This window comes from Rhinolophus hipposideros (assembly GCF_964194185.1).
Source record: "Rhinolophus hipposideros genome assembly, chromosome: 4".
NCBI classification, from domain to species: Eukaryota; Metazoa; Chordata; class Mammalia; order Chiroptera; family Rhinolophidae; genus Rhinolophus; species Rhinolophus hipposideros.
Window position 1 is genome coordinate 2,505,072 of NC_138050.1, and position 25,186 is coordinate 2,530,257.

General features: G+C 37.1%; 1 protein-coding gene across 6 annotated transcripts in view; it reads right to left on the reverse strand.

The window, feature by feature from the left end:
• The window catches only part of ZMYM2 (zinc finger MYM-type containing 2), a 99,800-nt gene that overhangs the window by 6,896 nt on the left and 67,718 nt on the right, over window positions 1-25,186 (reverse strand). For 4 of the 6 annotated variants that reach the window (XM_081046741.1, XM_081046737.1, XM_081046739.1 and 1 more), the window contains 9 exons: window positions 24,521-24,698; window positions 23,849-23,883; window positions 17,492-17,621; window positions 16,667-16,782; window positions 15,945-16,113; window positions 14,489-14,614; window positions 13,612-13,706; window positions 11,750-11,918; window positions 11,398-11,549 (listed from right to left, as the gene is read on the reverse strand). In XM_081046741.1, the coding sequence (XP_080902867.1) occupies window positions 11,398-11,549; window positions 11,750-11,918; window positions 13,612-13,706; window positions 14,489-14,614; window positions 15,945-16,113; window positions 16,667-16,782; window positions 17,492-17,621; window positions 23,849-23,883; window positions 24,521-24,698 (1,170 nt within the window). The remainder of the gene's footprint in view (window positions 1-11,397; window positions 11,550-11,749; window positions 11,919-13,611; window positions 13,707-14,488; window positions 14,615-15,944; window positions 16,114-16,666; window positions 16,783-17,491; window positions 17,622-23,848; window positions 23,884-24,520; window positions 24,699-25,186) is intronic. The other 2 variants (XM_081046742.1, XM_081046740.1) reach the window with 1 other exon arrangement.

The window sequence follows — 25,186 nt, forward strand, 5'->3', positions numbered from 1 at the left end:
GTTTAGACATGTATTGTCAGTAAAATGGGAACTGTGTATTGTCAAAGGATGTTTTAGAAAGCTAAGCAAGAAATCTATTATGTGTAAGAATATGTATAATAATTTATGAAATAGATGTTGAGATTATAAGACACTCATAATTTGAGGGCCACCAGATATATTTAAGAGATTCTATAAAGTCTATAATTGGTTGTCTTATTAAATGCTATCTGCATAAAGCTTCACTAAGAAGAATGTAAACTAACCCACCATTAATTTAGCTACACATCAGTAGTTCTTCACAATAATCTGTTTCAATGATAATGTTCCAGCTTCAGCTGCCTACTTCCAAGAAAACAGATACCAAGGGGGATATCTTTAAAACTGCTTAAAACCTTTTTATGTTTCACCCTGGATAAAAGATGAAGTCTACACATTTTATCAAGGAATACAAGTCCTTTGTGACATGAATTACCCACTTCATACATCACCTACCCTACATTCTAGCCATGCCAAGCCGTTCCTGGAAAACTGTGCCCTTGTATCTATTTCTCTCTTCTTGGAATACCATTGTCCTTACCTCATCCTGCCTACCTCCTGAATTTCTACGCATCCATCAAAACACAATTTAAAAGGTCTTCTCACTGTTTTATCTTCTCCAATTATATCCTTTGGTAGAACCGAGTAGTCCCAGTTCTATGCCACCAACATACCAACCCATCAGTTTGTCTGTATATTTCAAATCCTTGGGGAGCACATTAACAGTGACTTTTAAGTCAAAATGTTTAACAGATTCAAAACTTATGAGCTGTGTATCCTCAGAAATCTGTTTAACTCGACTTCCTCTTCTAAAAATGGTGGTAATAATAGTAAGGTTGTTGAGAGAATTAAATGACATGCCAAGCACTTAGCAAATACATGGGAGCAGTAAATAATCCAAAAATGTAACCTCCAAAGTCTGCCCCAATGTGCAGTGTTTAGCAGAAAATAAGTATATAACTAATGTTTCCTAAATGAACCAACAAATGTAGGATTAACAAAACTGAATCCACCATATCATTGCAGTGAAAAATAAGGCAAATTCTTAGGCCCTCTGGGTCAAAGAAAGATTAAATAAGTTAAAAGATGTTATATGCATTTTAATAGAATTTAACTATTAGAAAGCCATCTATTTACATAGAATTCAAATTAACAGGACATGTGTAAATGGAGTTCGCTCTTCTTAAAAAAAACAAAAAAATTCCTCCAGATAAAAGACTTAACATGTAAAATATATTGAAAAAATTTGGGGAAAATGACAAATGAAAATTCTACTATCTAGAATAAATAAGGAACTCTCACAAACTGAAAGGGATAAACAACCCAACAAAGAAACAATTCACAGAAAAGTAAATCCAAACAGCCGATAAACATAAAAAGATCCTCAATCCTTTAGTAACGTGATCTGGTGATATCTTTTAAAATAAAAAGTATACTTTTCTTATGATCCAATAATATCCTTTCAGGAATCTTATAGAAATAAAAGCACCAATTCTTCAGGATAATTACCATGTTTCCCTGAAAATAAGCCCCAGTTAAGATCATCAGCCAGACGGACGCACTTAGTACGTTATGATGTTCCAGAAGATGACATGACTGTATTTGAATAAATGTAGATTGTTGTACATGAAAAAATAAGCCATCCCCTGGAAATAAGCCCTAATGGAACAAAAATTAATATAAGACCCAGTCTTATTTTTGAGGAAACACAGTATGTGAGATTTGAGAGAGAAGTGTAAGGTGTACACTGTTTATCTATAATAACAAAATTTTATGAAACAAAGGGAATGCTCATCATTGTTGAAATGACGAAACTGTGTTATGAATTATTATGCATACAGTTAAAAGTCTGTTCCAGCTGACTTAGAGAGACTGCCACAATGTAATGGGAAATGGAGGGAGGAAAGTAAGATGCAAAAGTGTATATACCATGGTTCCAAGTACTTAGGTGACAAAACTTCTGTATCTTTCTCCATGTTCATAGAAAACAGAGCAATGTACACATGTAGCTAAACATGGTGGTTTGAGGACACTATGATAAGTGCAATAAGCCAGTCACAAAGAGAAATACTGTATGATCTCACTTACATGAGGCACCCAGAGCAGTGAAACTTACAGAGACAGAAAGTAGAATGGTGGTTACCAGGCAGTAGGGGGAGAATGAAGAGTTACTGTCTAATGGATATAGTTTCAGTTTTATATGATGAAGAGTTACAGGGATGGAAACAGATGGTGGTGATATTTGGACAAGATTATGAATGTACTTAATACCACTGAACTGTATGCTTAAAATAGTTAAAATGGTAAATTTTATATTATGTGTATTTTACAATAAAAAAATGGGAAAAACCCTACTTAAAGACATACTTTATAATCATTCATTATTCAATTCCGTTAGCTCTCAAACCTCTAATAATATTTGGAGATCTAATATTTAAATAATCCACTAGAAACAAAAACTCATAGACACAGACAATAGTTTAGTGGTTACCAGAGAGTAAGGTGGGGTGCTAGATGAGAGTAAAGGGGATCAAATATATGGTGATGGACGGAGAACTGACTCTGGGTGGTGAACACACAATGGGATTTATAGTTGATGTAATACAGAATTGTACACCTGAAATTATGTAATTTCATTAACAATTGTCACCCCAATAAATAAATTTAAATAGAAAATAAATAAATAATCCACGAAATAAAAAGCAATCCAGAAAGAGACTCAACTTTCCATAATAGGACTATGAGACCAGCCAATTCCCTTTTCTTAAGGACAATGAAAATACAACATAAAAATCTGTGGAATGCAGGTAAACCAGTTCATAGAAGAAAATTTATCACTTTAAATGCTTTACTAGGAAAAAAAAAGGTCTAAAACAAACATCAATGATGTTAAGTAGATAGACAAAAGAACAAATTAAGAAAGGAAATAAGAGATCAGAGACTCAATAAGAAAAAAGGAAACAGGAAAACAGAAAAATCAATGAAACCAAAAGCTGGTTCTCAAGTCCTAGCCTCCTCCTGTTCTCTCATTCAACCATAGGATTCTGGTACTTCTTTGCTGGACTTCCGGACTCCACACTTCCAAAGGAGACAACACTGAATTTAACCAGTATAAGTAACTTCTTGATGTGAAAAATGCATGCTTCAAGTCAATATGATTTACCTTGGAGTATTATTTGACTGAGTGGTACTAGTGGAAAGACACATATTATAAAAATACATGAAGTGAAGGTGACGTCAGAAGCATGCTGAAACGAGGAGTCCCCTTGGTACCTCCCCTTGAAGTTACAATAAGTTGAACAGATATAATTCAACAAAAGATTCCCTGTGTAACACACAAACACGTCAGGGAGATCCGCACACCAAAACATTTGAAGATGGGAGAATCAGGATGACCTGGGAGTAGGGAAAGGAGAAGGGCAGAGATGCGGGGGCCAGTGACATGCAGCCCGGAAGCAGCCTGCAGTCGGGGGTGGGGGAGGGGGGAGGACTGAGACTACAGGTGCACTCTCTGTGGCCCCAGCATTCCTGCCTGAGTGATCAGCATATAATAGCTCGGTGATGGGGACAAAGACAGTTGTGGTCTAGCAGCCCTGACTGTCTCCCCACACCCTCCCAGAGCTAGCAGGAGTCCCCAGAAGAAAGTGCAGCAGTGATATCTGGTTACAAAGCACAGTATCTGCAGCCCTGAGAACCAGAGAGACGGTTACTGAGAAGTAGATGCACACTGTAGCTAATCCCAGTGACAAGGTGAACATACAGCGGTGAGGCAGCTGAGGTCTGGCAGTAGCCATTACTGGGAGGAGAACAAAGCCAGACACACACCGGGTGGCCTCCCCCAGCTCACCCAGCCCCCACACTGGGGGCGCCTGAGACATCTCAAGCAGTGCAGCCCTGAATCTTGCTTCAGGGGCAGGACTGGGATCAAGGGCTCCAGAACCCCATCACCCACCACACTTTCCCATGCAGGTGGTGCCCTGAGACTGAGGCAACCTGAGCCCACCTCCCCAACAAATACAAGGTATCTTCCACTGCCTAGCAAAGAGATCCGAGAAGCCAGCCTGAGCAGTGGGGAAGAAAAATAAAATGCTCCAGCGCCACCCGCAGGAAAACAAAAGAAAGACCTCTTCTTATAGACCTGCTGCAGAATTCATTCCCATAAATGCCAAGGCAGGGAAAGAATCCATCAAATACCATCAACAACCAAGGTAACAAGGCAGCTCAGAAAGAAAATGAAAAATTTCCAAAAAATAAACTTAAAGACATGGAAATATAAGACTTAAATGACATAGAATTCAAGATAGCAGTTCTGAAAAAAAACTCAACAAGATGCAAGAAAACTAAGATAGGCAGTTTAATGAACTCAGAAATAAAATCAACAAACAAAATGAATATTTTACCAAAAGACTGAAATTTTTAAAAAGAACCAAATAGAAATTCTGGAGATGAAGAACTCAATAAAAGAGATGAAGAATGAAATAGCCAGCTTAAAAAACAGAGCTGACCACATGGAGGAAAGAAGTAGTGATATCAAAGATAAAAATCTGGAAATGACCCAGACGGAAGAGAGAGACTTGAGAGTTAAAAGAAATGGAAGAACTCTACAATAGCAAAATAATAATAATAATAATAATAATAATAATAATAATAATAATAGGCATACCAGAAGGAGAAGAGAGGGAGACAGGAACAGAGAGCCTATTCAAATAAACAGTTGACAAGAACTTCCGAAACCTATAGAAAGAAGTGGACCCTCCAATCCAAGAAGTAAAAAGAACATTCACTTATTTCAATCCAAAAAGGCCTTCTCCAAGGCACATTATATTAAAACTGTCAAAAATTAATGGAAAAGAAAGAATTCTCAAGGCAGCCAGGGAAAAGAAGATGGTAACCCGTAAAAAAAAAAAAAAAACCCAGTAGATTGTCAGCAGAAAATTTACAAGCCAGGAGGGAGTGGAATCAAATACTCAAACTATTGAAAGAGAGAAATTATCAGCCAAGAATAATATATCCAGTAAAGTTATCCTTTAGATATGAAGGAGAAATAAAGACCTTCTCAGTTTATTTGTTTGTTTTTAAAGGAGGGCGCAGCTCACAGTGGCCCATGCGGGGATCGAACTGACAACCTTGTTGTTAAGAGCACCTCGCTCTAACCAACTGAGATAACCAGACATCCCAAGACCTTCCCAGACATACAGAAGCTGAGGGTAATTTTCCACTACAAGCCTGCATTACAGGAAATATTGAAGGGTTATTCTACCTGAAACAGAAAGACAAAAATACAGAACTATGAGTAAGATGACTAACAGACAGAAGCAAGAAATTGCAACCCTTATTCAGAATAGGGGACTATACACTTAAATATAACATAAAGGTTAAAGAGGTAAACACACAAAAGGAAAAAAGAACACTGCTACTGCAACTCCGAAATAAACTCACAGCATAAATAGGGATAATTTGTGACAACAAAAACATAAAAGGTCTGAATTTGCAAAAGGGAATGGGGATAAGATGCACGCAGAAAAAAAAGGACTACTGTCTATATAAAACTGTCTTTTACATAAACTTAAAGGTAACCACACACACACAAAAGTCCAGAACTGAGACACATATAAAAAGAGGAAACAGGAAACACAAAAGCAAAGAAACAAAACAAAAGATAAAATGGCTATCGGACGTCCTCATACTTCAATAATCACCTTAAATATAAATGGTCTTAACTCACCAATAAAAAGGCAGAGTAGAAAATTGAATCAAAAAACAAAACTCAATCATATACTGCCTTCAGGAGAAACATCTCAGCTGTAAGGACAAATATAGACTCCAAGTGAAAGGGTGGAAAACAATACTCCAAGCAAATGGCACCCAGAGAAAAGCGGGTATAGTCACACTTATATCTGATAAAATAGACTTCAAGATAAAAATACAGGAATTGAAAAGTCAGATAAATCAGATTGTCTTATATTCTCAATATGAGAACATGACTAGGAAGACCACAGAATCGTTCCTTGACGTTGGCCTTAAGAAAGAAAGCAACCTAATGTTTCCATGACACTGTGATGCATACAGCAATAGGATGTTAATTTGAAAGTGTACTGGCAGAGGATAGAGCTGAAGAACCATGAAGGGTATATTTTTCATTTCTTGTACGGTATGATGTTTATACTTCAGAGTTCAGTGGAATTGGTCAAAAGCCTACGCATCGAACTAACTCAAGAAGAATACCAGGTACTAAACTGCAGTAGTTGATACTACAGAAAATTTTTAGAAACATTTAATTGGCAAAGTGAGTACACCACTTGACTGATGATCACAGAATTTCTAAAACCAAAGGCTGGATCTGCTATGCAAATGGAGAGATGGCTGAGAAATGTAATCATGACTATGATTAAATGGAAGACATGGACAAGGGATTTGACCTCCTGTTGGAAATGTTAGTTACTGCTTGAATGAATTACTATAGGTTACTGTATTGGGTTGAATAGTGTCCTCTCCAAAATTCATGTTCACTTGTGGGAGTGGTTGTGAACATGACCTTATTTGGAAGTGGGGTCTCTGCAGATGTGGTAAGTTAACATGTGGTCACCCAGGAGTACGGTACCCCTGATCCAATGAGTAGCGCCTCCACACGAAGACAGAAATGTGGACATCCCTGAGGGGAGATGGCCATGTGGTGACAGAAGAAAAGATGTGAACCCATGAGCCAGGGAATACCAAGGACTGTCAGCAACCACCAGAAGCTGGAAGAGGCATGGAGTATTCGTCCCTAGAGACTTCGGAGGGAGTGTAGCTATGCTGACATCTTTATTTAAAACTTCTAGCTTCCAGAACTCAGTGAATAAATTTCTGTTCTTTTATCCACCCAGTTTATGGTACTTTGCTACGGCAGCCCTAAGGAAACTAATACAGTTATGTTGCTTGAGTTCTGAATACAACATGATGATACATAATCAAGTGCTAGAATTTTTTGTAATGAATTCCTGCAAAGAAAATTTCTTTAAAAACTGGCTCCCAATAATGATAAATGGAGCACATAAATACATAAATAAAGAAATGACATCCCCGGCAACTAGCAATGGCAACTGGACCTGGAGCTGAGCTGCACCCTCCACAACTAAGATTGAAATGACAACAACTTGACTTGGAAAAATGTCCTGGAAGTACACACTGTTCCCGAATAAAGTCCTGTTCACCTTCCCCAATAAAATCTTTAAAAAAAAAGAAGGGAGGGAGGGAGGGAGGGAGGGAGAAAAAAAAAAGAAGGGAGGGAGGGAGGGAGGGAGGGAGGGAGGGAGGGAGAGAGAGAGAGAGAGAGAGAGAGAGAGAGAGAGAGAGAAAGAAAGAAAGAAAGAAAGAAAGAAAGAAAGAAAGAAAGAAAGAAAGAAAGAAAGAAAGAAAGAAAGAAAGAAAGAAAGAAAGAAAGAAAGAAAGAAAGAAAGAGAAAGAAAAGAAAAGAAATGAGTGTAATTCCTGGGATGCAGCATTAAACGAGTGACGTGACCATACAGAAGAAGCATAGACCAGTAAAAAGATTCTGGGAGGCTAATGTTCCAACTTATCTGAAGCCTTAAACAAATGCTAGGAACATAAATAAAAATTTAAAGCTAGGGTGTCCAACCATCCTAGTTTTCCGAGGACTAAGGATCTTCCAAGAATCTAAGACTGTCAGTGCTAAAGCTGTTTCAGTCCCAAGCAAACCAGGGTTAGTTTAAATTCTCCTGCTTGAAGTAACTTCGGTGTTTAAAACACAAACAAACAAACAACAAACTGGTTCTCTAAAAAGATCCATAAAATAAAATGGATAAACCTTTACTTAGATCAACAACACACTACAGGCAAACCACAACCCTAGCCCCATTGGGCCCAATCCCACCAGCTATCTGTTTTTCACAGCCTGCAAACTAAGAACTGTCGTTTTTTTTTTTACACTTAAAAATGGTTACATTTTAAGTTGCTATCTAAGTAGGTAAGTAGTTACATATCCTAGATTTTTTCCTCTTGGCCTACAAAGCCTAAATTATTTACTATCTCACTATTTAAGAAAAAGTTTGCTGATTTCTGAACTAGACTGTTCAAGAAACAAAGGCACAGATCACCAATGCTAAAAATGAAAGAAGGATGAGAATATCCTATAGACATTTAAAGGATAGTAAGGGAATATTATCAACTCATGCTAAAAAATTTGACAACTTTGATGAAATGCATACATTTCTTGAAAGACAAAACTGTCAAAATGGAATCAAGAAAAACAGAAAATCTAAAGAACCCCATACCAACTAAAGGAGTTGATTTAGTAATTTACAACCACTCCCAACCCTGCCAAAAACAAAAAAGGCCCTTATGGCTTCACTGGTGAATGCTACCAAACATCTCAGGAAAAAATAATACCAATTCTCATAAATACTTTCAGAAAACAGAAGAAAGGAACACTTTCCAATTCATTTTATGAAGCCAGTATTATCCCAATACTAAAAAGCCATGGAGACATCACAAAAAAACCTTCATATCCTTCATTAACACCTTCACTAATTAATATCCTTCGTTAACACCTGCACAAATCAGTAACAGTAAATTAACATATCTAGTGGGCGATACTGTGTTTTCCCGAAAATAAGAACTAACCGGAAAATAAGCCCTCGCATGATTTTTCAGGATGATGTTCCCTGAACACAAGCCCTAATGCGTCTTTTGGAGCAAAAATTAATATAAGACCCAGTCTTATTTTCAGGGAAACATGGTATATAGAAAGGATAAGGTATCATGAAATGGAGTCCATCCAGGAAACTCAAGGTTGATTTACGATCTGAAAATTAATTGATATGCCATTATTAACAGAATAAGGGAGGAAAAAAAAATCACATGATTGTCTCCAATAGATGCAGAAAAAGCAGTTAACAAAATTCAATAACCATTTATGTTAAAAACCCTCAACAACAAAATAAAGAGTTAAGAAAAATCCTCAGCCAACTAACAGAAGAGAACTTCCTTGACCGGGTACCAGAAATCTATAAAAATCTACAGGTGATTTCATATTCAACAGTGAAAGACCTTCCCCCAAGGACAAGAAACAAGGCAAAGGTTTCTGCTCTCACCATTTCCACTCATCATTTTGTATAACGGACAGGGGTGGGGTGGGGTGGGGAGTGGTTCCCCTAACCAATGTAATAAGGCAATAAAAAGAAACAAAAGACATGCAGATTGGAAAGAAAAAAGTAAAGTCTTTATGCACTGATAACATGATTGAATATATATAAAAAATTTTAGGAAAAAACCCCTACCTACTAGAACTAATAGTGAATTAGTACATATAGACTATGAGATGAACATACAAAATTAACTGTATTTCTATATGCAAATAATGCCAGAGAAAATAGCTAAGAGAACAAAAAATATTTCACCAGTAAACTAGGTAGACTAGAGATGGATGAGATAGAGAACTCCCATTTTGTTGTCTTTTATTACTCTTTAATTTAAAGTTATATTATCTAGATACTAGTTTTTAAGCTGAATTACTAGTAGAAGACATTTTTAAATAAAATTTTATACAGAACCCCAAAACATATCAAAAGTAGAGTTGGATTAAAACAACAAAAATAAGAACATGGAACTGAATCTCTCCTTCCTGCTTTGTTAACTTGGCAGCACCCTCATGTTCTCTTCAATACTTTTAAAAATGGATAACTATTTTTAAGATAACATAAATGTTCTCTTTTTTAAAAATCACCTTAAATCAGTACCCACACACACAACAAAAAGCAGTAGAAACTGAACACACAGGTCTATCAGGTAATAGTCATAGCAAACATCCAAGTCAGTGAGTGCCTACATGTGTACAGCATGGTACCAGATACAAAACAGTAAGATCCCACTCATCTTTGCTCTTAAGGGGATTTACACGTAATAAACAACTTGTTCTGAAACCAGAAGGTTGATATGCTTTCACCAACACACAGTACAGTATTTATACTACTAGGTATAATGAAAGAGGAAGGGGAAAACACATGTATGATCTACAAACTCTGTGCCAGGAATAGTGAGGCCAGGTATGCTTTGGAATTCATAATTTTTTGGATTTTACAGAGGACACACAGGGCATGTATTATATGATATTCCTAGACTGATCTGGGAAAGCACCCTATTATTTAAAGACATTAACAATTCTACAGTGAACTCTATAGTTAATATTCTAAGGAGGAATATAAACAAAAAGCATAATAAGCAAAGACAACAGCTTCACAACTCTCCAACTAGGTTTTACTGTCAAAGGACTTCCCATGAAAATCTCTGGTTCTCACAGGTTTGGGGATTTTGGAATGAGGCTCAAAGTACATATAAATCTATCATAGAAGAATAAGAAGAAACAAAACCTACTCTATTTCTTTCAGATCACTACTGCAAAGTATGTGGCGGCCCTTGAACACAGTAAATTACATCCATGTGCTACTTCCCCATTACCACTTTCATAATCTTAGGCAAATTTCTATCCTGAAGAGAATGGAAATAAAATATAAATTAAGAAAATTCTAGTTTCCTTCAGTAATTTATTTCAGTATCTACCACCTGTAAGCAACATAATATGAAATTTTAGGCCCATAAACAAAAATTTAAAAACACATAGGATGTGAAGCTAGAATCCTTTCTGATCTCTGGGCTCAAACCTACAAAATTTTTTTCAAAGCCAGAATTCATTACCTAAAGTTAATCTTCGTGTTTATTATGGAAAACAGACTCATTATAGATTCACAGACATGTGGTTGAAGTTTCCGTATAAAACCCTAAAGAATGAATGATCTCCTTTTATCAGATAACTCCAAATAACTAATGCGAGTGCCTCTGTTTCACAGGTAAGTAGTGTATAATGGAACAGACCTGCCATGTGAGAAGGCAGACACTTCCTGTTCACACGGGCATCAGCACGGATCAACACACGCACATACACGTCAAACCTCAGGATGTTGACTCATTTACTTGCATTTGTAAGGAGGGAATAATGTCATCCTGACTGTCACACATAGGGGAACAAACATAACCTTGTTAGGCCTGTAAGATATATGAGTTCTGAGTGGCCTGTCCCTAACTATTTCTCACATAAATTATTTCTGGTTTGGGTATACAATTTTGGAGAACTTAAGAACTTTCAGGAACACATCTTATTATAGCAGAAACATCTATATACAAAGTAGCTAAGAAAATCCTTTATAATATCCTAGTATTTTTGAATGGATTAAATTCTTTGTCTTTCTTGGTAAGGCAATAAATAATCATGTTCCATAAGGCTATCCTTAATATTCTTGAAGCATAAAATTTTGTGCTCCAAAAACTAACACAACAACCTTTCTTATTAACATTATATTTAAAAGTAGCGATCAAATTACTAACCTCCTGTATTCCAAGGCAAAGATAGTAGATGCTGTCAGGTGCATAATTCTCTCCATTCGGCCTGCGAATTTCATTGACAAAATGGGCTAACCCATAGTTAAGCTCAGCCGGTGTATGAGAGAGTAGATCCTCTTTTAACTTGACTGATTTAGCTAAAAAGAAATAAAACAAAAAATTAGTCATTGTTATTATTTACTGTTTTAAGATTAAGAAACTCCCTGAAATTAATTTATTCTATATAAGAAGTTAAATGTAAAATAAAAGCTACATTTATGTTTTTTAAAATTAAAGGTATTTAACAAAAATCTTGATTTTAAATGGCATGTAAGGGAAACAAAATCAGAACACTTACAAGACTTTAGCTCATCTAACACCAGAAGATCTTCATCAAGTTGCCTAGTTTTGACCCAGTGTTTCCATGCGTTTACACCATACGTGTATTTGAAAGGAAAGCTGCATTCTGAGTTGTCAGAACTATCATCATGAGACTGGTATCCTGATACAGCTTTTCTCTTGGCTCCCTATTATTAGTAAAACACCATTGTAAAATCTTTTTTTAAAGCCTATGTTATTTCATGACTGTATGTAAGCCATAACTCAAATAATGCAAATTAAAAAGAAATACATTTATACGCTTACAACTGACTGGTATTCCTGAATTTGAGAATAGTTACCTATAACATTACTTGAAACACATCTCCAAGAATGCCATATTTGTACACAAAACACTTTGCACAATAAAATCATGTTAACTTCTGCTGTGAGTCACTGATGAGAAAATAAATCCCATTATTTTGCCATGTATAACGTGCTCCCATGTATAATGCGCAACCACATTTTTGGACCAAACTTTCAGGGGGAAAAAAATCTTTTGTTTTAATTTTTTATTTCAAATTTGTATTTGTTTACATTTAGTTACTTGTTTTTTTTATTATAAAGGAATTTTAGCATTTATTTTTAATATTGTGGTACAAGAAATTTTATGTAACAAATAATTACAAAACACAAGAACAGATACAAGGTACAAGAAATTTTAGTATATGTGCTGCCGAAGTGAGCACAAGGTACAAGAAATTTTATGTACCGGAAACAAATTTATGATACTTACACATCACAGAAGGCCAAGAACTCTTGTCGTTGCAAGTTCATTGTAAATTTAATAAAACCAATTATCATATTCCAGGGCATTATTTTGCATACGGATATCATCATTATTTCTAGAGTGACACTTTTAACTCATAGGTATAAATAAAAAAATTAAAAACATTTATACAGATACAGAATTAGTACTACCCATGTATAATGCACATCCTTATTTTTCCCTCACAAATTTGGACGAAAAGTATGCATTCATACATGGCAAAATATGGTATATGAATAATAAACTAGTAATCTGAAATAAAAAGATTCTAAATATTAACGTAAGAGAGAAACTGGAGAATTTTTCAACAATTCTACCTTACAGGGAATGACCACTCAACTACTCTTCACTTTCCTCATAGCACTGTTTGCTGTACAAAAGTTTTAAATTTTGATGTAGTCCAATTCATCTATTTTTTCCTTTCATTCCTTGTGCTTTTGGTGTCATATCTAAGAAACTATGGGTAATCTGAGGTAATGAAGGTTGAAGCCTATGTTTTCTTCTAAGTGTTCTATAGTTTTAGTTCTTCCATTTAGTCTACAACCCCTTTTGAGTTAGTTTTTGTAACGATGGGTAAGAGCCCAACTTTATCCTACTGCAGGATGCTCACTCCTTTTTCATTCAGTTTCTTTCTTTTGGGGAAAATTTGTGAGTCACGTTTTTTTTTCCTTTTGATCTTTATGTTGAAAATCAGAAATATAGAAAGTTGATGAAATATTTAAAACGATTAAATCTGTTAATACATTTAAATTTGGTTTACCTTACCAACTATTAAAGTGCCCAGCATGTCTTCCTATGTGTCGGCGTGCTTAAAAGCGACCAGATATACTACTATGTACCTCAACCTCACTGATTACTCTCATCAAAAATAATGGTGGAAAAAACTGCTCTCTAGAAAATAGTCTCAATTATTCTTGTCAAATAATTGAATTTACTTTTTAAGCAACTATGTCAACCTTTTATCAAGATAAAATTGAAAAGAAATACTAAGTGGCAGTAATAGTCACTCTTCTCCTTCATTATGAAGTTGCAATTAAATCTGAGACATTTCAAGAATACTATTAATTTTATACCTTTTTTTTAGATCGAGGTCTAGGCTGTTCCTCGTATTCTTCTCCAAAAACAGGTGGTAATAAAAATTCATTTTCCATGTCAAGCTCCTCAGCAGCTGACAATTAAATTAGAAGAATTTTTATTTCAAATTTAATACTACAGGCTTATGTTACATAAACACAGCCAACAAAGAAATAACCACAGCATATAAACGGGCACCCATGGGGACAACTTATGCTGGGTGGAGAATGAATTATCTCCTGTACCTAACATGGCCTATGAGTTCTGATAAACCCTGTTCAGACTATTAAAGACATGCATAATGAATATCAACACCGATTTTTCACGGAAATGATATCAGAAAAATTATTACAACCTGAAATTCAATTATAAGATCTAAATGGTCTTAGTACAAATCTGTTTCAATCTATTAAATCTTTTCCAAAACAAAATGCTTTACCTTCTACTCAGTGTGCTTATTTGCCATTGACAGATTAAGAAAATAATGAAAAATAATTCCTTTTACAACAAAATACCAGAATTTAATTGTTTCTCTTTGAAGGTCAACTTAATTTTCAAAAAGGTCTTAAGAAAAATACTACCTATGTTTAAAATTTTTAAAAAAGACGAACACTTCATTATTCTGTTCCCTATCTTCAAAATTTTCTATAATGAATTGCTTTGAGAAAGTTTCTTTTTAAGGCTCTAAGAAATTCTTTTTAAGTCCTTACAATTCAATCCTATGCCTCATTTCAGAAGTTAAATGTTGAGTTCTACTTGGGTAAAAAAGAAAAGACAAATGTGAACAGTAAATGGATAATGTTCATAACCAGTTATGACTTCATCACTAAATTCCATAAGCATAGTTCACATTGAAAGAATAAAATAGCATTGTACCTCTGGGAAAATCTATTTCGATATCCAAATCTGGTTCATATGGTACATCAGGCATGCTGGACTGGGTCTCTGGGTCAGAGTTCTTCAAGAGATCTGAACCAATTATGTCTGTTTCAATAATTACACCTGTAATCAATCCATACTATCACTAGAAATCAAAATAGAAAACCTCAGCAGTACCTCTATCTGGCAAAAGGAAGTCACTTAATTGTAAATGCAAAATAAGAATAAATACTTATATTAATATGTCACAAATGGAAAAGCTATATAGATATCCTGAAATGTAAACTACTATAAACTTCATAATTATTAGATAATCATGAATACACGAAAACTTTAATCCTGTAGGTTTTTGACCACCTCTCTTCAAAAGTTAATAGCTGTGCTTTGATTGAAAAAAAATGATTCTGATATTAGAGTATTTCTAAAAGCCATGTCTGGTCAAAAATAAAGTGATACGGGTGGATAACCTCAATTTTCAACATTCTTTTTGACTTGTGACCCCAGTTTTCCACATCATTCAATAAAAGCTTATTTACAACTGCCTTCTAATGTTTTGATCAGTTGCTTCCAAAGCACAGCTATTGCAACCCTAAGAAATGCATTTTCTCCAGTTCAGGATGGTGGGAGACACACAAGCATAGATGCGAGCGTATGTACAACACACACACACACACACACACACACACACACACACACACACACACAGAGGGAACAAACGTTTCACAAAACAGTACTCTTTCTATAAGGGATACATGGTGACATTTTTTTTCCCGTTCCACTTCATTTAAAAAAAAACACAAAACACCAGTTTCAACCCACTGAATTAATCCTACCACTCCCCAACAAAAGGCTTCAGCAACACTATCACATTATGAAATACATAGAATTTGTTGCGTTTCTATTGTACTCCAGGGTAAACGGAATTAGGGAGCTCATGGTTGAAACAAAACTCTGAGTGTCACCAGAGGACTAAGGGTTGGAATAAACATCCTGAGACAGAATCATCCACACCACACTCAAAATGTTACACCATTTGGCAAACACTGCCCTAACAGAAGTTAGGATAAACCCTGGTTTAGATCACGCAAATGAATTATTAGTATAATTAACAAAACAAAATTGGGGAGAACCATTACAAAATAAGAGATTGGATTATTATTCAAGCCTACTACAAGTTAGTTTTGTATCTGAGCTAGTCCATTAAAACAAGAACAATTTTGAGTTGATTTCACAAGTCAAATCCTGTTACAATGAAAACAGGGACTGTACAAATTCCTGTGGTTTAAGGGAGCACCTGGCTAGATACAGCGCAGACCTCTTAATGTGAAATAACTTGTTGTTTTGATTCAATGCTTCCTCCACTGCTACATCAAGCTCAAACACAATGACATGCCCTGGAACATGCTATGACAACGACACACTTATTCACAAAGTGCACTGCAGGGCAGCTTACTGTTGATGGTGGCAGCTTCTGCTTTCCCCTCATCCTCAGTCATCATGTCTGTCATGGTAAGCAACTCGGTATCCAGAGTTTCTGAAGCAACTTTGCTTTTTAGCTCCTCGGCTGCTGGGCTCTTCTCGCTGCTGTCCAATGGGGCCGGCAGAAAAACAGGGACTGGTACCTAATTAATCAAAGCATTTACTGTTAGGTGTGTTCAACGTTAAAAGGTTATGTTTCCAAAGTAACAATTACTCTGATACATAATCTCCTTTATAATTCCATATTGGATAAAAACTTTGGAAAGAACACACATAAAAACTAAGATGTCAACTGTGACAAAGAAAAGTCCAGGATACAAGCAGCTACTTTTGAAATAAAACAAAAATAATTGGAGGTATTTCTGGGACAACAATAGACAAACCCTGACAGAGTCCAAAGTACTATAAATAATATTTTATACAAAACTTTATTCCATGTTTCAGTTCTAAACCTTACAGCTTCACAAATCTTTCTTTCCAAAATGAATTCAAATATAAGACAATGTGTGTCAAGCAGACACAGACATCTGCTGAACTTCAGTGTCAAGAATGAACACGTCCTTGATTAAACACAAAGCCATCACTGACAGAGGCAACCTGAGGAAAGGCACACAACCCTGCTCTCTGGTTCCCCGGGGCTGTCCCACCCATGCCCAGCAAACCTCACACTGGAGGACAACTTGGAGTCTGACTCACAGGAACAGGAACTGTGGCAGGGACAGGAACATTCTGGCTGTACATGTGCATAGGCACCGGCACGTACACAGGCACAGGGATAGGCACTGGGACATACTCTGTCTTCCAACTGTCATCTGCAGACAGAACATGGGTAAGGAGCTCGGCAACTAGCACTCATGTACAACAAGCGCTCAGTGTTGAAATCATGTGTTAACAAAGAAAAAGCTTAGTGCCTCGGTACCCATTTATAAATTTCTGGTTTTCACAAATTAGGTAACTTCAGAACAACAAAACTCAGTGAAGGAGCTGTTCCAACTTACAGAGCACACGTAGAATTTAGGCCTCTTTATAATAGAAAGAAAACATCCTTTAACAATGTTATATAGCTCCTGACACCCTACCAGATTCCCTTCACCCCCCCCCACAAAAAAGGTTTATGTAATCAAATAATTAGAACAGCTAAAATTGAAATTTGATGAAAATACTTATTTGAATTATTTCATCTCATTCTGATAAGGAAACAAAATTGCTAATATTACAGAGCACAGTTACAGGTACGATTTGCCAGAGGGAACACTGGAACTTCAGCGGGTCTTAGACCCAAGAAACTGCTATGGCGTTATTTCATTTGGGACATTAATTTGTATTCTAGGTCTTCGTCAGAGATTGATTTTCTTTAGTGATTTTAAATGCTGTATTCTCAAGGTAATGTCTAAAATTAGATAAGCAAAGTCAACAAAAAATGGTAAAGTGACCTGTAGCCTAATAATTGAAAAAACATGCCATTTCATTAAGTGAAGTATAAGTATAGAGAAATATACAAGTCAAATTCCCCAAAGTTACCTGTCTGACAAGATTTGGTCTGCATGTGAGGTTTACAGTAAGTAGCTTTTGTCATTGTTAAAGGTTTGCAAAGAACTGCTTTGTTCTTCATCTCTTTGTTAGGTGTTGGAGAAGGGGGTGGCGCTGAACCCTATAGAGAGGCAAAGAGAAATATTTTATTTTTACCTCTAATTTTTATTACTTCTTGGTGGTAATGAATATCTGGTTTCTAGGTCCTGTGGAGGGAACACACAAAAGTAAAAGAGTATAACCAAACTATGCTGTTATTATGTTTACCACAGTCTTAATCTGGAAGGATCAGAAATCAAGATAGAACGAATCTATCCTATTGGCAAAGCAATAGTAATCGGTCATTCTACAGATCTCTGTTACCTTCAAAGGATACCATCAGCATATATTTTAAAATATACGTGTCAATTCCCACTGTTAAGTACAAAAGCAAGATTGTAAACCTGAATTTTTAAAATAATTAGGCTCTTTTAAATTTATTTGAGAAAGAAAAAAGTTCTTGCAGTTATTATGGCTATCCGATACTCTAGCTCCCTCTATTGGATAAACAGCTTATATATGTTACTAAATTTGAAAAGACAAATGAAAAAAATTACCAACAATATTACCAAACTTTAAGTTGGGTATTTCCTGTGCCCCAGCAATTGAAATTTTAGAAACTTATCTTAGAGATACAGTCTCTCAGATGTTTCCACCATGTTCACTGTAGCATTATTTGCGATTGGAAACACACACACACACACACACACACACACACACACACACACACACACACAGCTGAAGATCTGTCCCTAAAGGACTAGAGACAAGGTGCTCTCCACACCACCTACTGATACAGACAAAAGGTACAGAATACTAACACATTCGATTCTTATTAGTTGGGTAGTTAAGTTCTAGACAGACGCCATGAACACGGAACCATTGCTCTATAATACAGGGATAGGTTCCTGTAAGCCTCTGCTCAGATTTTCATCAACAGATCAATACATAACCTTGTTGCTCTTGAAACACACTTTATTTAATACGTGTATTTCCTACAAACAATTATACGCAGTATTTCCTTTTAATACAACAGTACAATCACAGCATTTATGTGTTATGTACTCTTCCATTCAAACGTGTACACACACGCACACACATACTTGGTACTGAGAACACATACTGTATACTGTATAGTAATGCAAATCAAGTCCTGAAAACACACAGATCAAGCAGTTAAAGTTTTATAAGAACACTAACGTCTTACTGTTGGTGGAGCTGCAGGAGGTACGACGGGGCAGTGCACGTGTGGTTACACCTCTCAACCTTGGCACGCCCCACGAAAACCAAGGGAGAGGCTGATGGAGCTTATTCTGCAGAAGAGGAAGACATCGATGAGGGTGGCATGGTGACATCTGGCAGTTCTACCTCAGGAGTTTGGCTCTTGCAACTTGCTGACACTAGCAGCAACTTTCCCTCCCAAACTGGCTTCAAAAATTAATCAGCCTTGTCGGCTTGGCTTTTCACCTCAAATCTTTTTCACATCAAATCTTGATGTAAGGTGCAAACACAGTGGTGCTTCAGTGTGAGGCTCTGCTCAGACTCGGCCACATTCTTCCACGTCACTGACAACTCTTCCTAAGGCAGAATTCCATCACGTTATTTGGGCTGCTGTTAGAGGGACAACACTTGGGAGTCTTCAGCTGACTTTCATCACTGAATCTGATGCCTTGTTTGGTCATCTGTCCAGGCCTCCATCAGGGGTCTCGACTGCCTTCTCTGCCACGGCTTCTTCCACATCTTCTTCCTTCACGTCCCCAGAGCCTTCTCCACTTGTTTGTGTATGGTAGGTGTTATGTTTTTATCACCATTCTTTTTTTTTTTTCTGTAACACCTTCAAAGTCTTTGAAATTTTTCATGCAGTCTGGTCAAATATTTGCCAACAGTTTTTCACAGGAGCCTGCTGGATGCTGCCCTGGATTGTGCCAACATAACCAACTGTGTCACATAGAGTGACTGACTTCCAGGAATCCATCATGATGTTTCCTTCGTGTGGAGAGTCTCGCAAGCTCTCATGAAGTGGGCCTTGAAAGCTTTCATTCTGCCCTGATCAAACGGTTGGATGAGACACAGTGTTTGGGGGCATAAAAAGAACTACATTCAGATGGGCACATTTGAGTTCTTCACGGCAACAGATATTCAGGTTTTCATTCTGGAGATGGAGCTCAACTTCTAGGACAAAGCAGTTGTGGAACCAATCCCAGACACCCAGACAAAATTTCAAACACCATTCATGCTTTTTTGCTCCCACGTTCAATAAATGGCATATGGTTCAGTTTTCCCCCTTTAAATGCTCATGGATTGCGGACTCTGTACACTCTGAGGGGTTTGGACTTAAAATTACCCTTGGCACTGGCACACTGGCTATTGCATGGTTGCACGGTCTCTAAACGGTTCAAAGTCAGAGGTTTGTAGACCACTTGAATTATAGGTTCATTTGTCAATGACCTTGTAAGAATAAGCCAGTCTCATCAGCGTAGAAAACCTGCTTGTCCATATAACACCCCTTTTCCTCCATAACACAGAGTAGGTATTGCCCCATAGAATCCACCTTGCCCGTAAGTTTAACATTTTCACACCACAGAGCCCTAAAATGTGTGAGCCAGACAGCACCGAGCAGGCCAGATGTAACATCTTCCTGCCCTAGGGTAATACGTTCTGAGCTAAAGTCTCACAGCGATGCTATTCACTATGCTTTTTAAATCAGACATAAGCTCATGAATCCACAAACTTAGTCACTGTTCCATCTCTTCCAGAGCTTCACCACACACTATAGATTTGACTTTAACACTTGGAGGTGTTTCCTTTATAGATTGGTGAATTTCTTATTCCTTTTGTGCCATGTTGTTGATTCATGAACACTGAACTAACAGACAAATGAATGGTGCTCACTAACAGGAATTTCCTCCATAAGGCACATCACAGCCTTCTTGTGCTTAGGACAAATAGACAGCACTTAAGTGCTACACTTGGGGGTCATTGTAAACAGCAAAATCACAAACAAAATGTGCAAAACCATGAAAAGCATGAAACTAATTAGACTGTGAAAAGGGACACTGGCTTACAGTAGCATGAGTGTGACAAGAGGTAAAGCCTCACCACGGGCAGGTGTGCCTCCGGCGGCTCCCAGGTTCACCAGTCTGCAGAGGTCTACAAGTGACCTTGAAAGTGCCACGGGCACGGTGTTGGGTTACAAATATACTTTACACAGCAGTCAAATTCGCAGACTAAATAATGAGGATCAACTGTACTTAAATAAAGCACTTACTGTTTAACACGTTTTTTTGTCCATATGTAAAGGTCTGGAAAGGTATAAATTAAAAAAATTTTATGGAGGCTATCTCACAAGTTACAAATAACACATATGGCTCATTCTCGATTCATCAGGATTTCAAACCACTTAACCAGCTATGAGACAGAGTACTGAACAAGGGTCTAGGGAACACAATCTAACACTACTGCTGTGTAACCAAGACATGTCACTCAACCTGCTGTGCCTCAACTTCCTCAACTATAAAATGGGAATAATAATCTAGCAAGCAGTTATTGAGTATCTACTACATACCAAGCACTGGGTAAGTTGGGTCTAGAATCCCCACTTAAGAACAAGGGGTCTAGGGCCGGCCCGGTGGCTCAGGCGGTTGGAGCTCCGTGCTCCTAACTCCGAAGGCTGCCAGTTCGATTCCCACATGGGCCAGTGGGCTCTCAACCACAAGGTTGCCGGTTCAATTCCTCGAGTCCCACAAGGGATGGTGGGCAGCGCCCCCTGCAACTTAGATTGAACACGGCAGCTTGAGCTGAGCTGCTGCTGAGCTCCCAGATGGCTCAGTTGGTTGAAGCGTCCTCTCAACCACAAGGTTGCTGGTTCAACTCCCACAAGGGATGGTGGGCTGCGCCCCCTGCAACTAGCAACGGCAACTGGACCTGAGCTGAGCTGCGCCCTCCACAACTAAGACTGAAAGGACAAGAACTTGAAGCTGAATGGCACCCTCCACAACTAAGATTGAAAGGACAACAACTTGACTTGTATCCCCTAAAATACATGTTAAAATCTAATCCCTAATATGATAGTATTTGAAAGTATGGCCTTTAGGTATTGATTAGGTCATGAGAGCAGAGGCCTCATGAATGGGATTAATGCCCTTATGAAAAAGACCCCAAAGAAATCCCTCAGCCCTCCCACTGTGAGGGGAAAGCGGAAAGATGGCCATCCATGAACCAGGAAGCAGGCCCTCTACAGATGGCGCCAGGATTTCAAACTTCCCAGCATCCAGAACTGTGAGAATTAATTTCTGCTGTTTGTGAGCGACCTTGTCTATGGCATTCTGCTACAGCAGCTCAAATGGACAAAACACCATGTAAATCACCAAAGTTACATAATTCCTGAAATGAGTAATCCTCCTAACACCTCAAGAGCTTGGTCTCTTTTTCAGCACTCCCATTTTACAGATGAGAAAACTGGGGCTCCAAAGTTACACATCCTGGTAAGGTGACAGAGCCAAAAGTTCTGAAGTCAGGATTCAAGTAGATTCATCTGAGGCCAAAGCCCATGTTCTTAACTATACTGGACAGGCTGTCTCTGCAACATCTGGAGCGGTTATAGCCAGCATGCGCTTTAGTGCTTACTATGTGATAACCCCGAGGCTGGTATTCTCTTCATGCCCATTTTTCAAATAAGGAAATTTACACAAAGAACAGTGAAGTGACCTGCCCAAAACCACACAACTAAGCTTTCATACTTTGAAGTTTATGGGTAGGAAATTAAAATATTCCAAAAGCTTACAAGGCAAAGACGGCAGAGGACTTTACAAGACAAAAGGTGGCACACTGACTTGACCTCCCCTGCTAGTAATGCTCTTTGTCTGTCACATACTGGGGCTCAAGTGCTGGGAAAGAAAAGCATGTAATACTGTGCTAGTAGAAGGGGTTCCTACAGCCTTGGTCAAAAGCTTATATACGAAAATAAGGTTGGAGAGAGGCCTGCTGGCTGCACAAAGAACACAAAAGGGAGTGATCATCTTTATGTTCCTTGGTGTAGGTCAAAGTGCCCAGTATTAAAATCAGATGATTCAGCTGAACAATTTTATGTACTTCTGAATTATCTGGCTTAAAAGTATATTTCCACAGGGAGGAAAGCAAAGGAAAAGGCACTCTTACTTTGCTAGAATTCTGTAAAGTATAAAAATAAAAAACAAAAATTGAATGGAATAATATAAAAACACCAATGTTTTTATATTATATCAGTGATCAGTACCAATAATCTTTAACTGTGGTTACATATTAAAATCACCTGAAAATGTTTTCAAAGCCACAGAATCTCTGAGTTGGGGTGCAGGCATTGGAAGGTTTTCTAGCCAGTGATTTAGTCTTTCTTACCAGGACAAGAACTAGCCCAGACACTTATCATGATACCAAAAAATGACTCCTCTAGAGCTGCCCTTGAAAAGGATGCCAGAAATACCCTTATTTCAGCACTGGTGACCGTTGTTTGACTCAGCACACAGAGGGCAGACCCGCTGCTCTTCAGTATGGCAAAGCACTGCTTCTTCCTTCCCTTCACTCATTACACATAAATAGCCACTGTCAACCTACAAAAGTCTTAGAATTTTAGAACACAAAAAAGCAGAATTGATTTACACCAAAAGACTGAAAGAAAAAAAAAAAGAAGCAGAAAAAAAGAAACCCCAAAGGACACATTATGGAAGTATTTCTCAAATTTAAAAACTCACAGGTCGGAGCCCTCAACCCTGATCCTCAGACCCCTATTTCAGAAATATATGCACAAAGCCTTCAACAGTCTGGCCCAGACCACTCGTTCACCCTCATTTCCCATGATTCCACCACAGGTGCCCTTTAAGCTTGGCTCGAATAGTTTTGCCAAATATGCATGCCCTGTGCACATTATTATTCCTCCGACTTTTCATCTCTCTCTCCCTGACAACCTTCTACTCAATTGTATAGAAGCTTTTGCACAACTGCCAGGAACACATACAGTCAATCATTTCAAACATTCTATGGCTACTCTCTTAAAAACTATCTATTACAGATGTTTCAACTCAAATACCGTTTATATGTCTATCTCTCCCAGTGTGGGTAGAGGTCATAATTAATTCACCTTTATATTCCTTAGTTAGCATGCATAAAAGGACCTGCTTTAATATCAGGTAATTCAGCTGACTACTTCAACTGTCTCAACACAGGAAAGTAAAAAATCTTTTATCATTATGATCAGATTAAATTAGACTGATTATTTTTTTAACCCCACATTATAAAAAGCAATATTTAGCTCTCCACTTAAGCAATACTTACTGTCATTTTGGTTCGGGACGTCTGACAACCCTGATCTAAAAACATAAACAAATTTAAATAAAATGAGACAAATATCACACTCATCAGAATTTTCTAAATCTGTATTTCTCATTAAATTTTAGTGATATTTTAAAATAATGACTAAAGAAAATATTTTAAGCTGTTTTAAGTCAAGGATATCAAATTTAAAAGCTGAAATACAGAGCTAAAGAAATGGAATTAACTCTTCCCATTTTGTTCCCTCAGAAAGCACACATTGCTTTCGGGGTAATTCTACGTTCTTAGATTTTACTCTTCAATAAGTCACAATTTCTAAAAGGTTTTTGTTTTCCTCCCAACCTATCCCAGGCACGTATCATTTGCTAAAAATGTTTTATATTTAAAATTGTCGATGACATGATAGGTAAGTGAATTTTTTAGAATTTTTGTTGTAATTCCGTTTGACTCCTCTCCACCCCCAACTAGACTCTATTTCTTCAACTAGCATTAACTTTTTTAAACAAAATAAAGAGCAACAGACTTATGGTAACTTCATACAGGGCACGTCCACCCAGAGAAACTATGAAAGTTGCTGTTAAACTATCTCCAAAATAAATTGTTCATTATCATTACTTTGAATTGTGATCTAAGAAACTAAAGACTGCTGTACAGGTTTTGCAAGTTGCTACCTACTTTGTGACATACCATAATGCAGGTTTTCAGGTCCTTTCTGAGTCGTCATGTTGGGCTCATTCTGCTGGCAATAGAAGCGCAATAAGCAGTGCTGGTCACAGAAATGTTTCATTTCCCCGCGCCACTGCACACGCTCTTTAAGAGTTCCTTGAGATTTACAACAGTCACACCTTGCAGCCTTAATAAAAAAAAGGAAGGTACCAGACATTTCAAATGACAAGGTTTAAAAAGTCAGATATGTATTTATAAAGATTTCTAAAATTTTGTCAGTGATTATTGCTAAATGTGATAAAACAATGTCTGATCAAGAAAAAATAAAATTACAATATAAATCATAAACACACAGTAAAACCCACTGTAAAAGTGGGAGGGGGAAATGTAGCCATTTCCTAGTTGTCAAAATCCCTTTCTATACTTACCAGAAGTTAAAGACCAGTATTACAAAGATGTGATAAGCAAAAAGAGTGAACATTGATAAACCAAATTGGTACAATATATTTTGAGTATTTTAAAATAATTTTGAAGGCTTTAATCATATACTGGTAGAAGTCTTCTACAATCATATTACATTGAAATCTCTGATTAATGAACAGATTTCCCAGGTTCAAGTGACAGCTCATAATAAATCAATTCATAGAAGTTGTAGCAGACCAGAATCATTTTGAA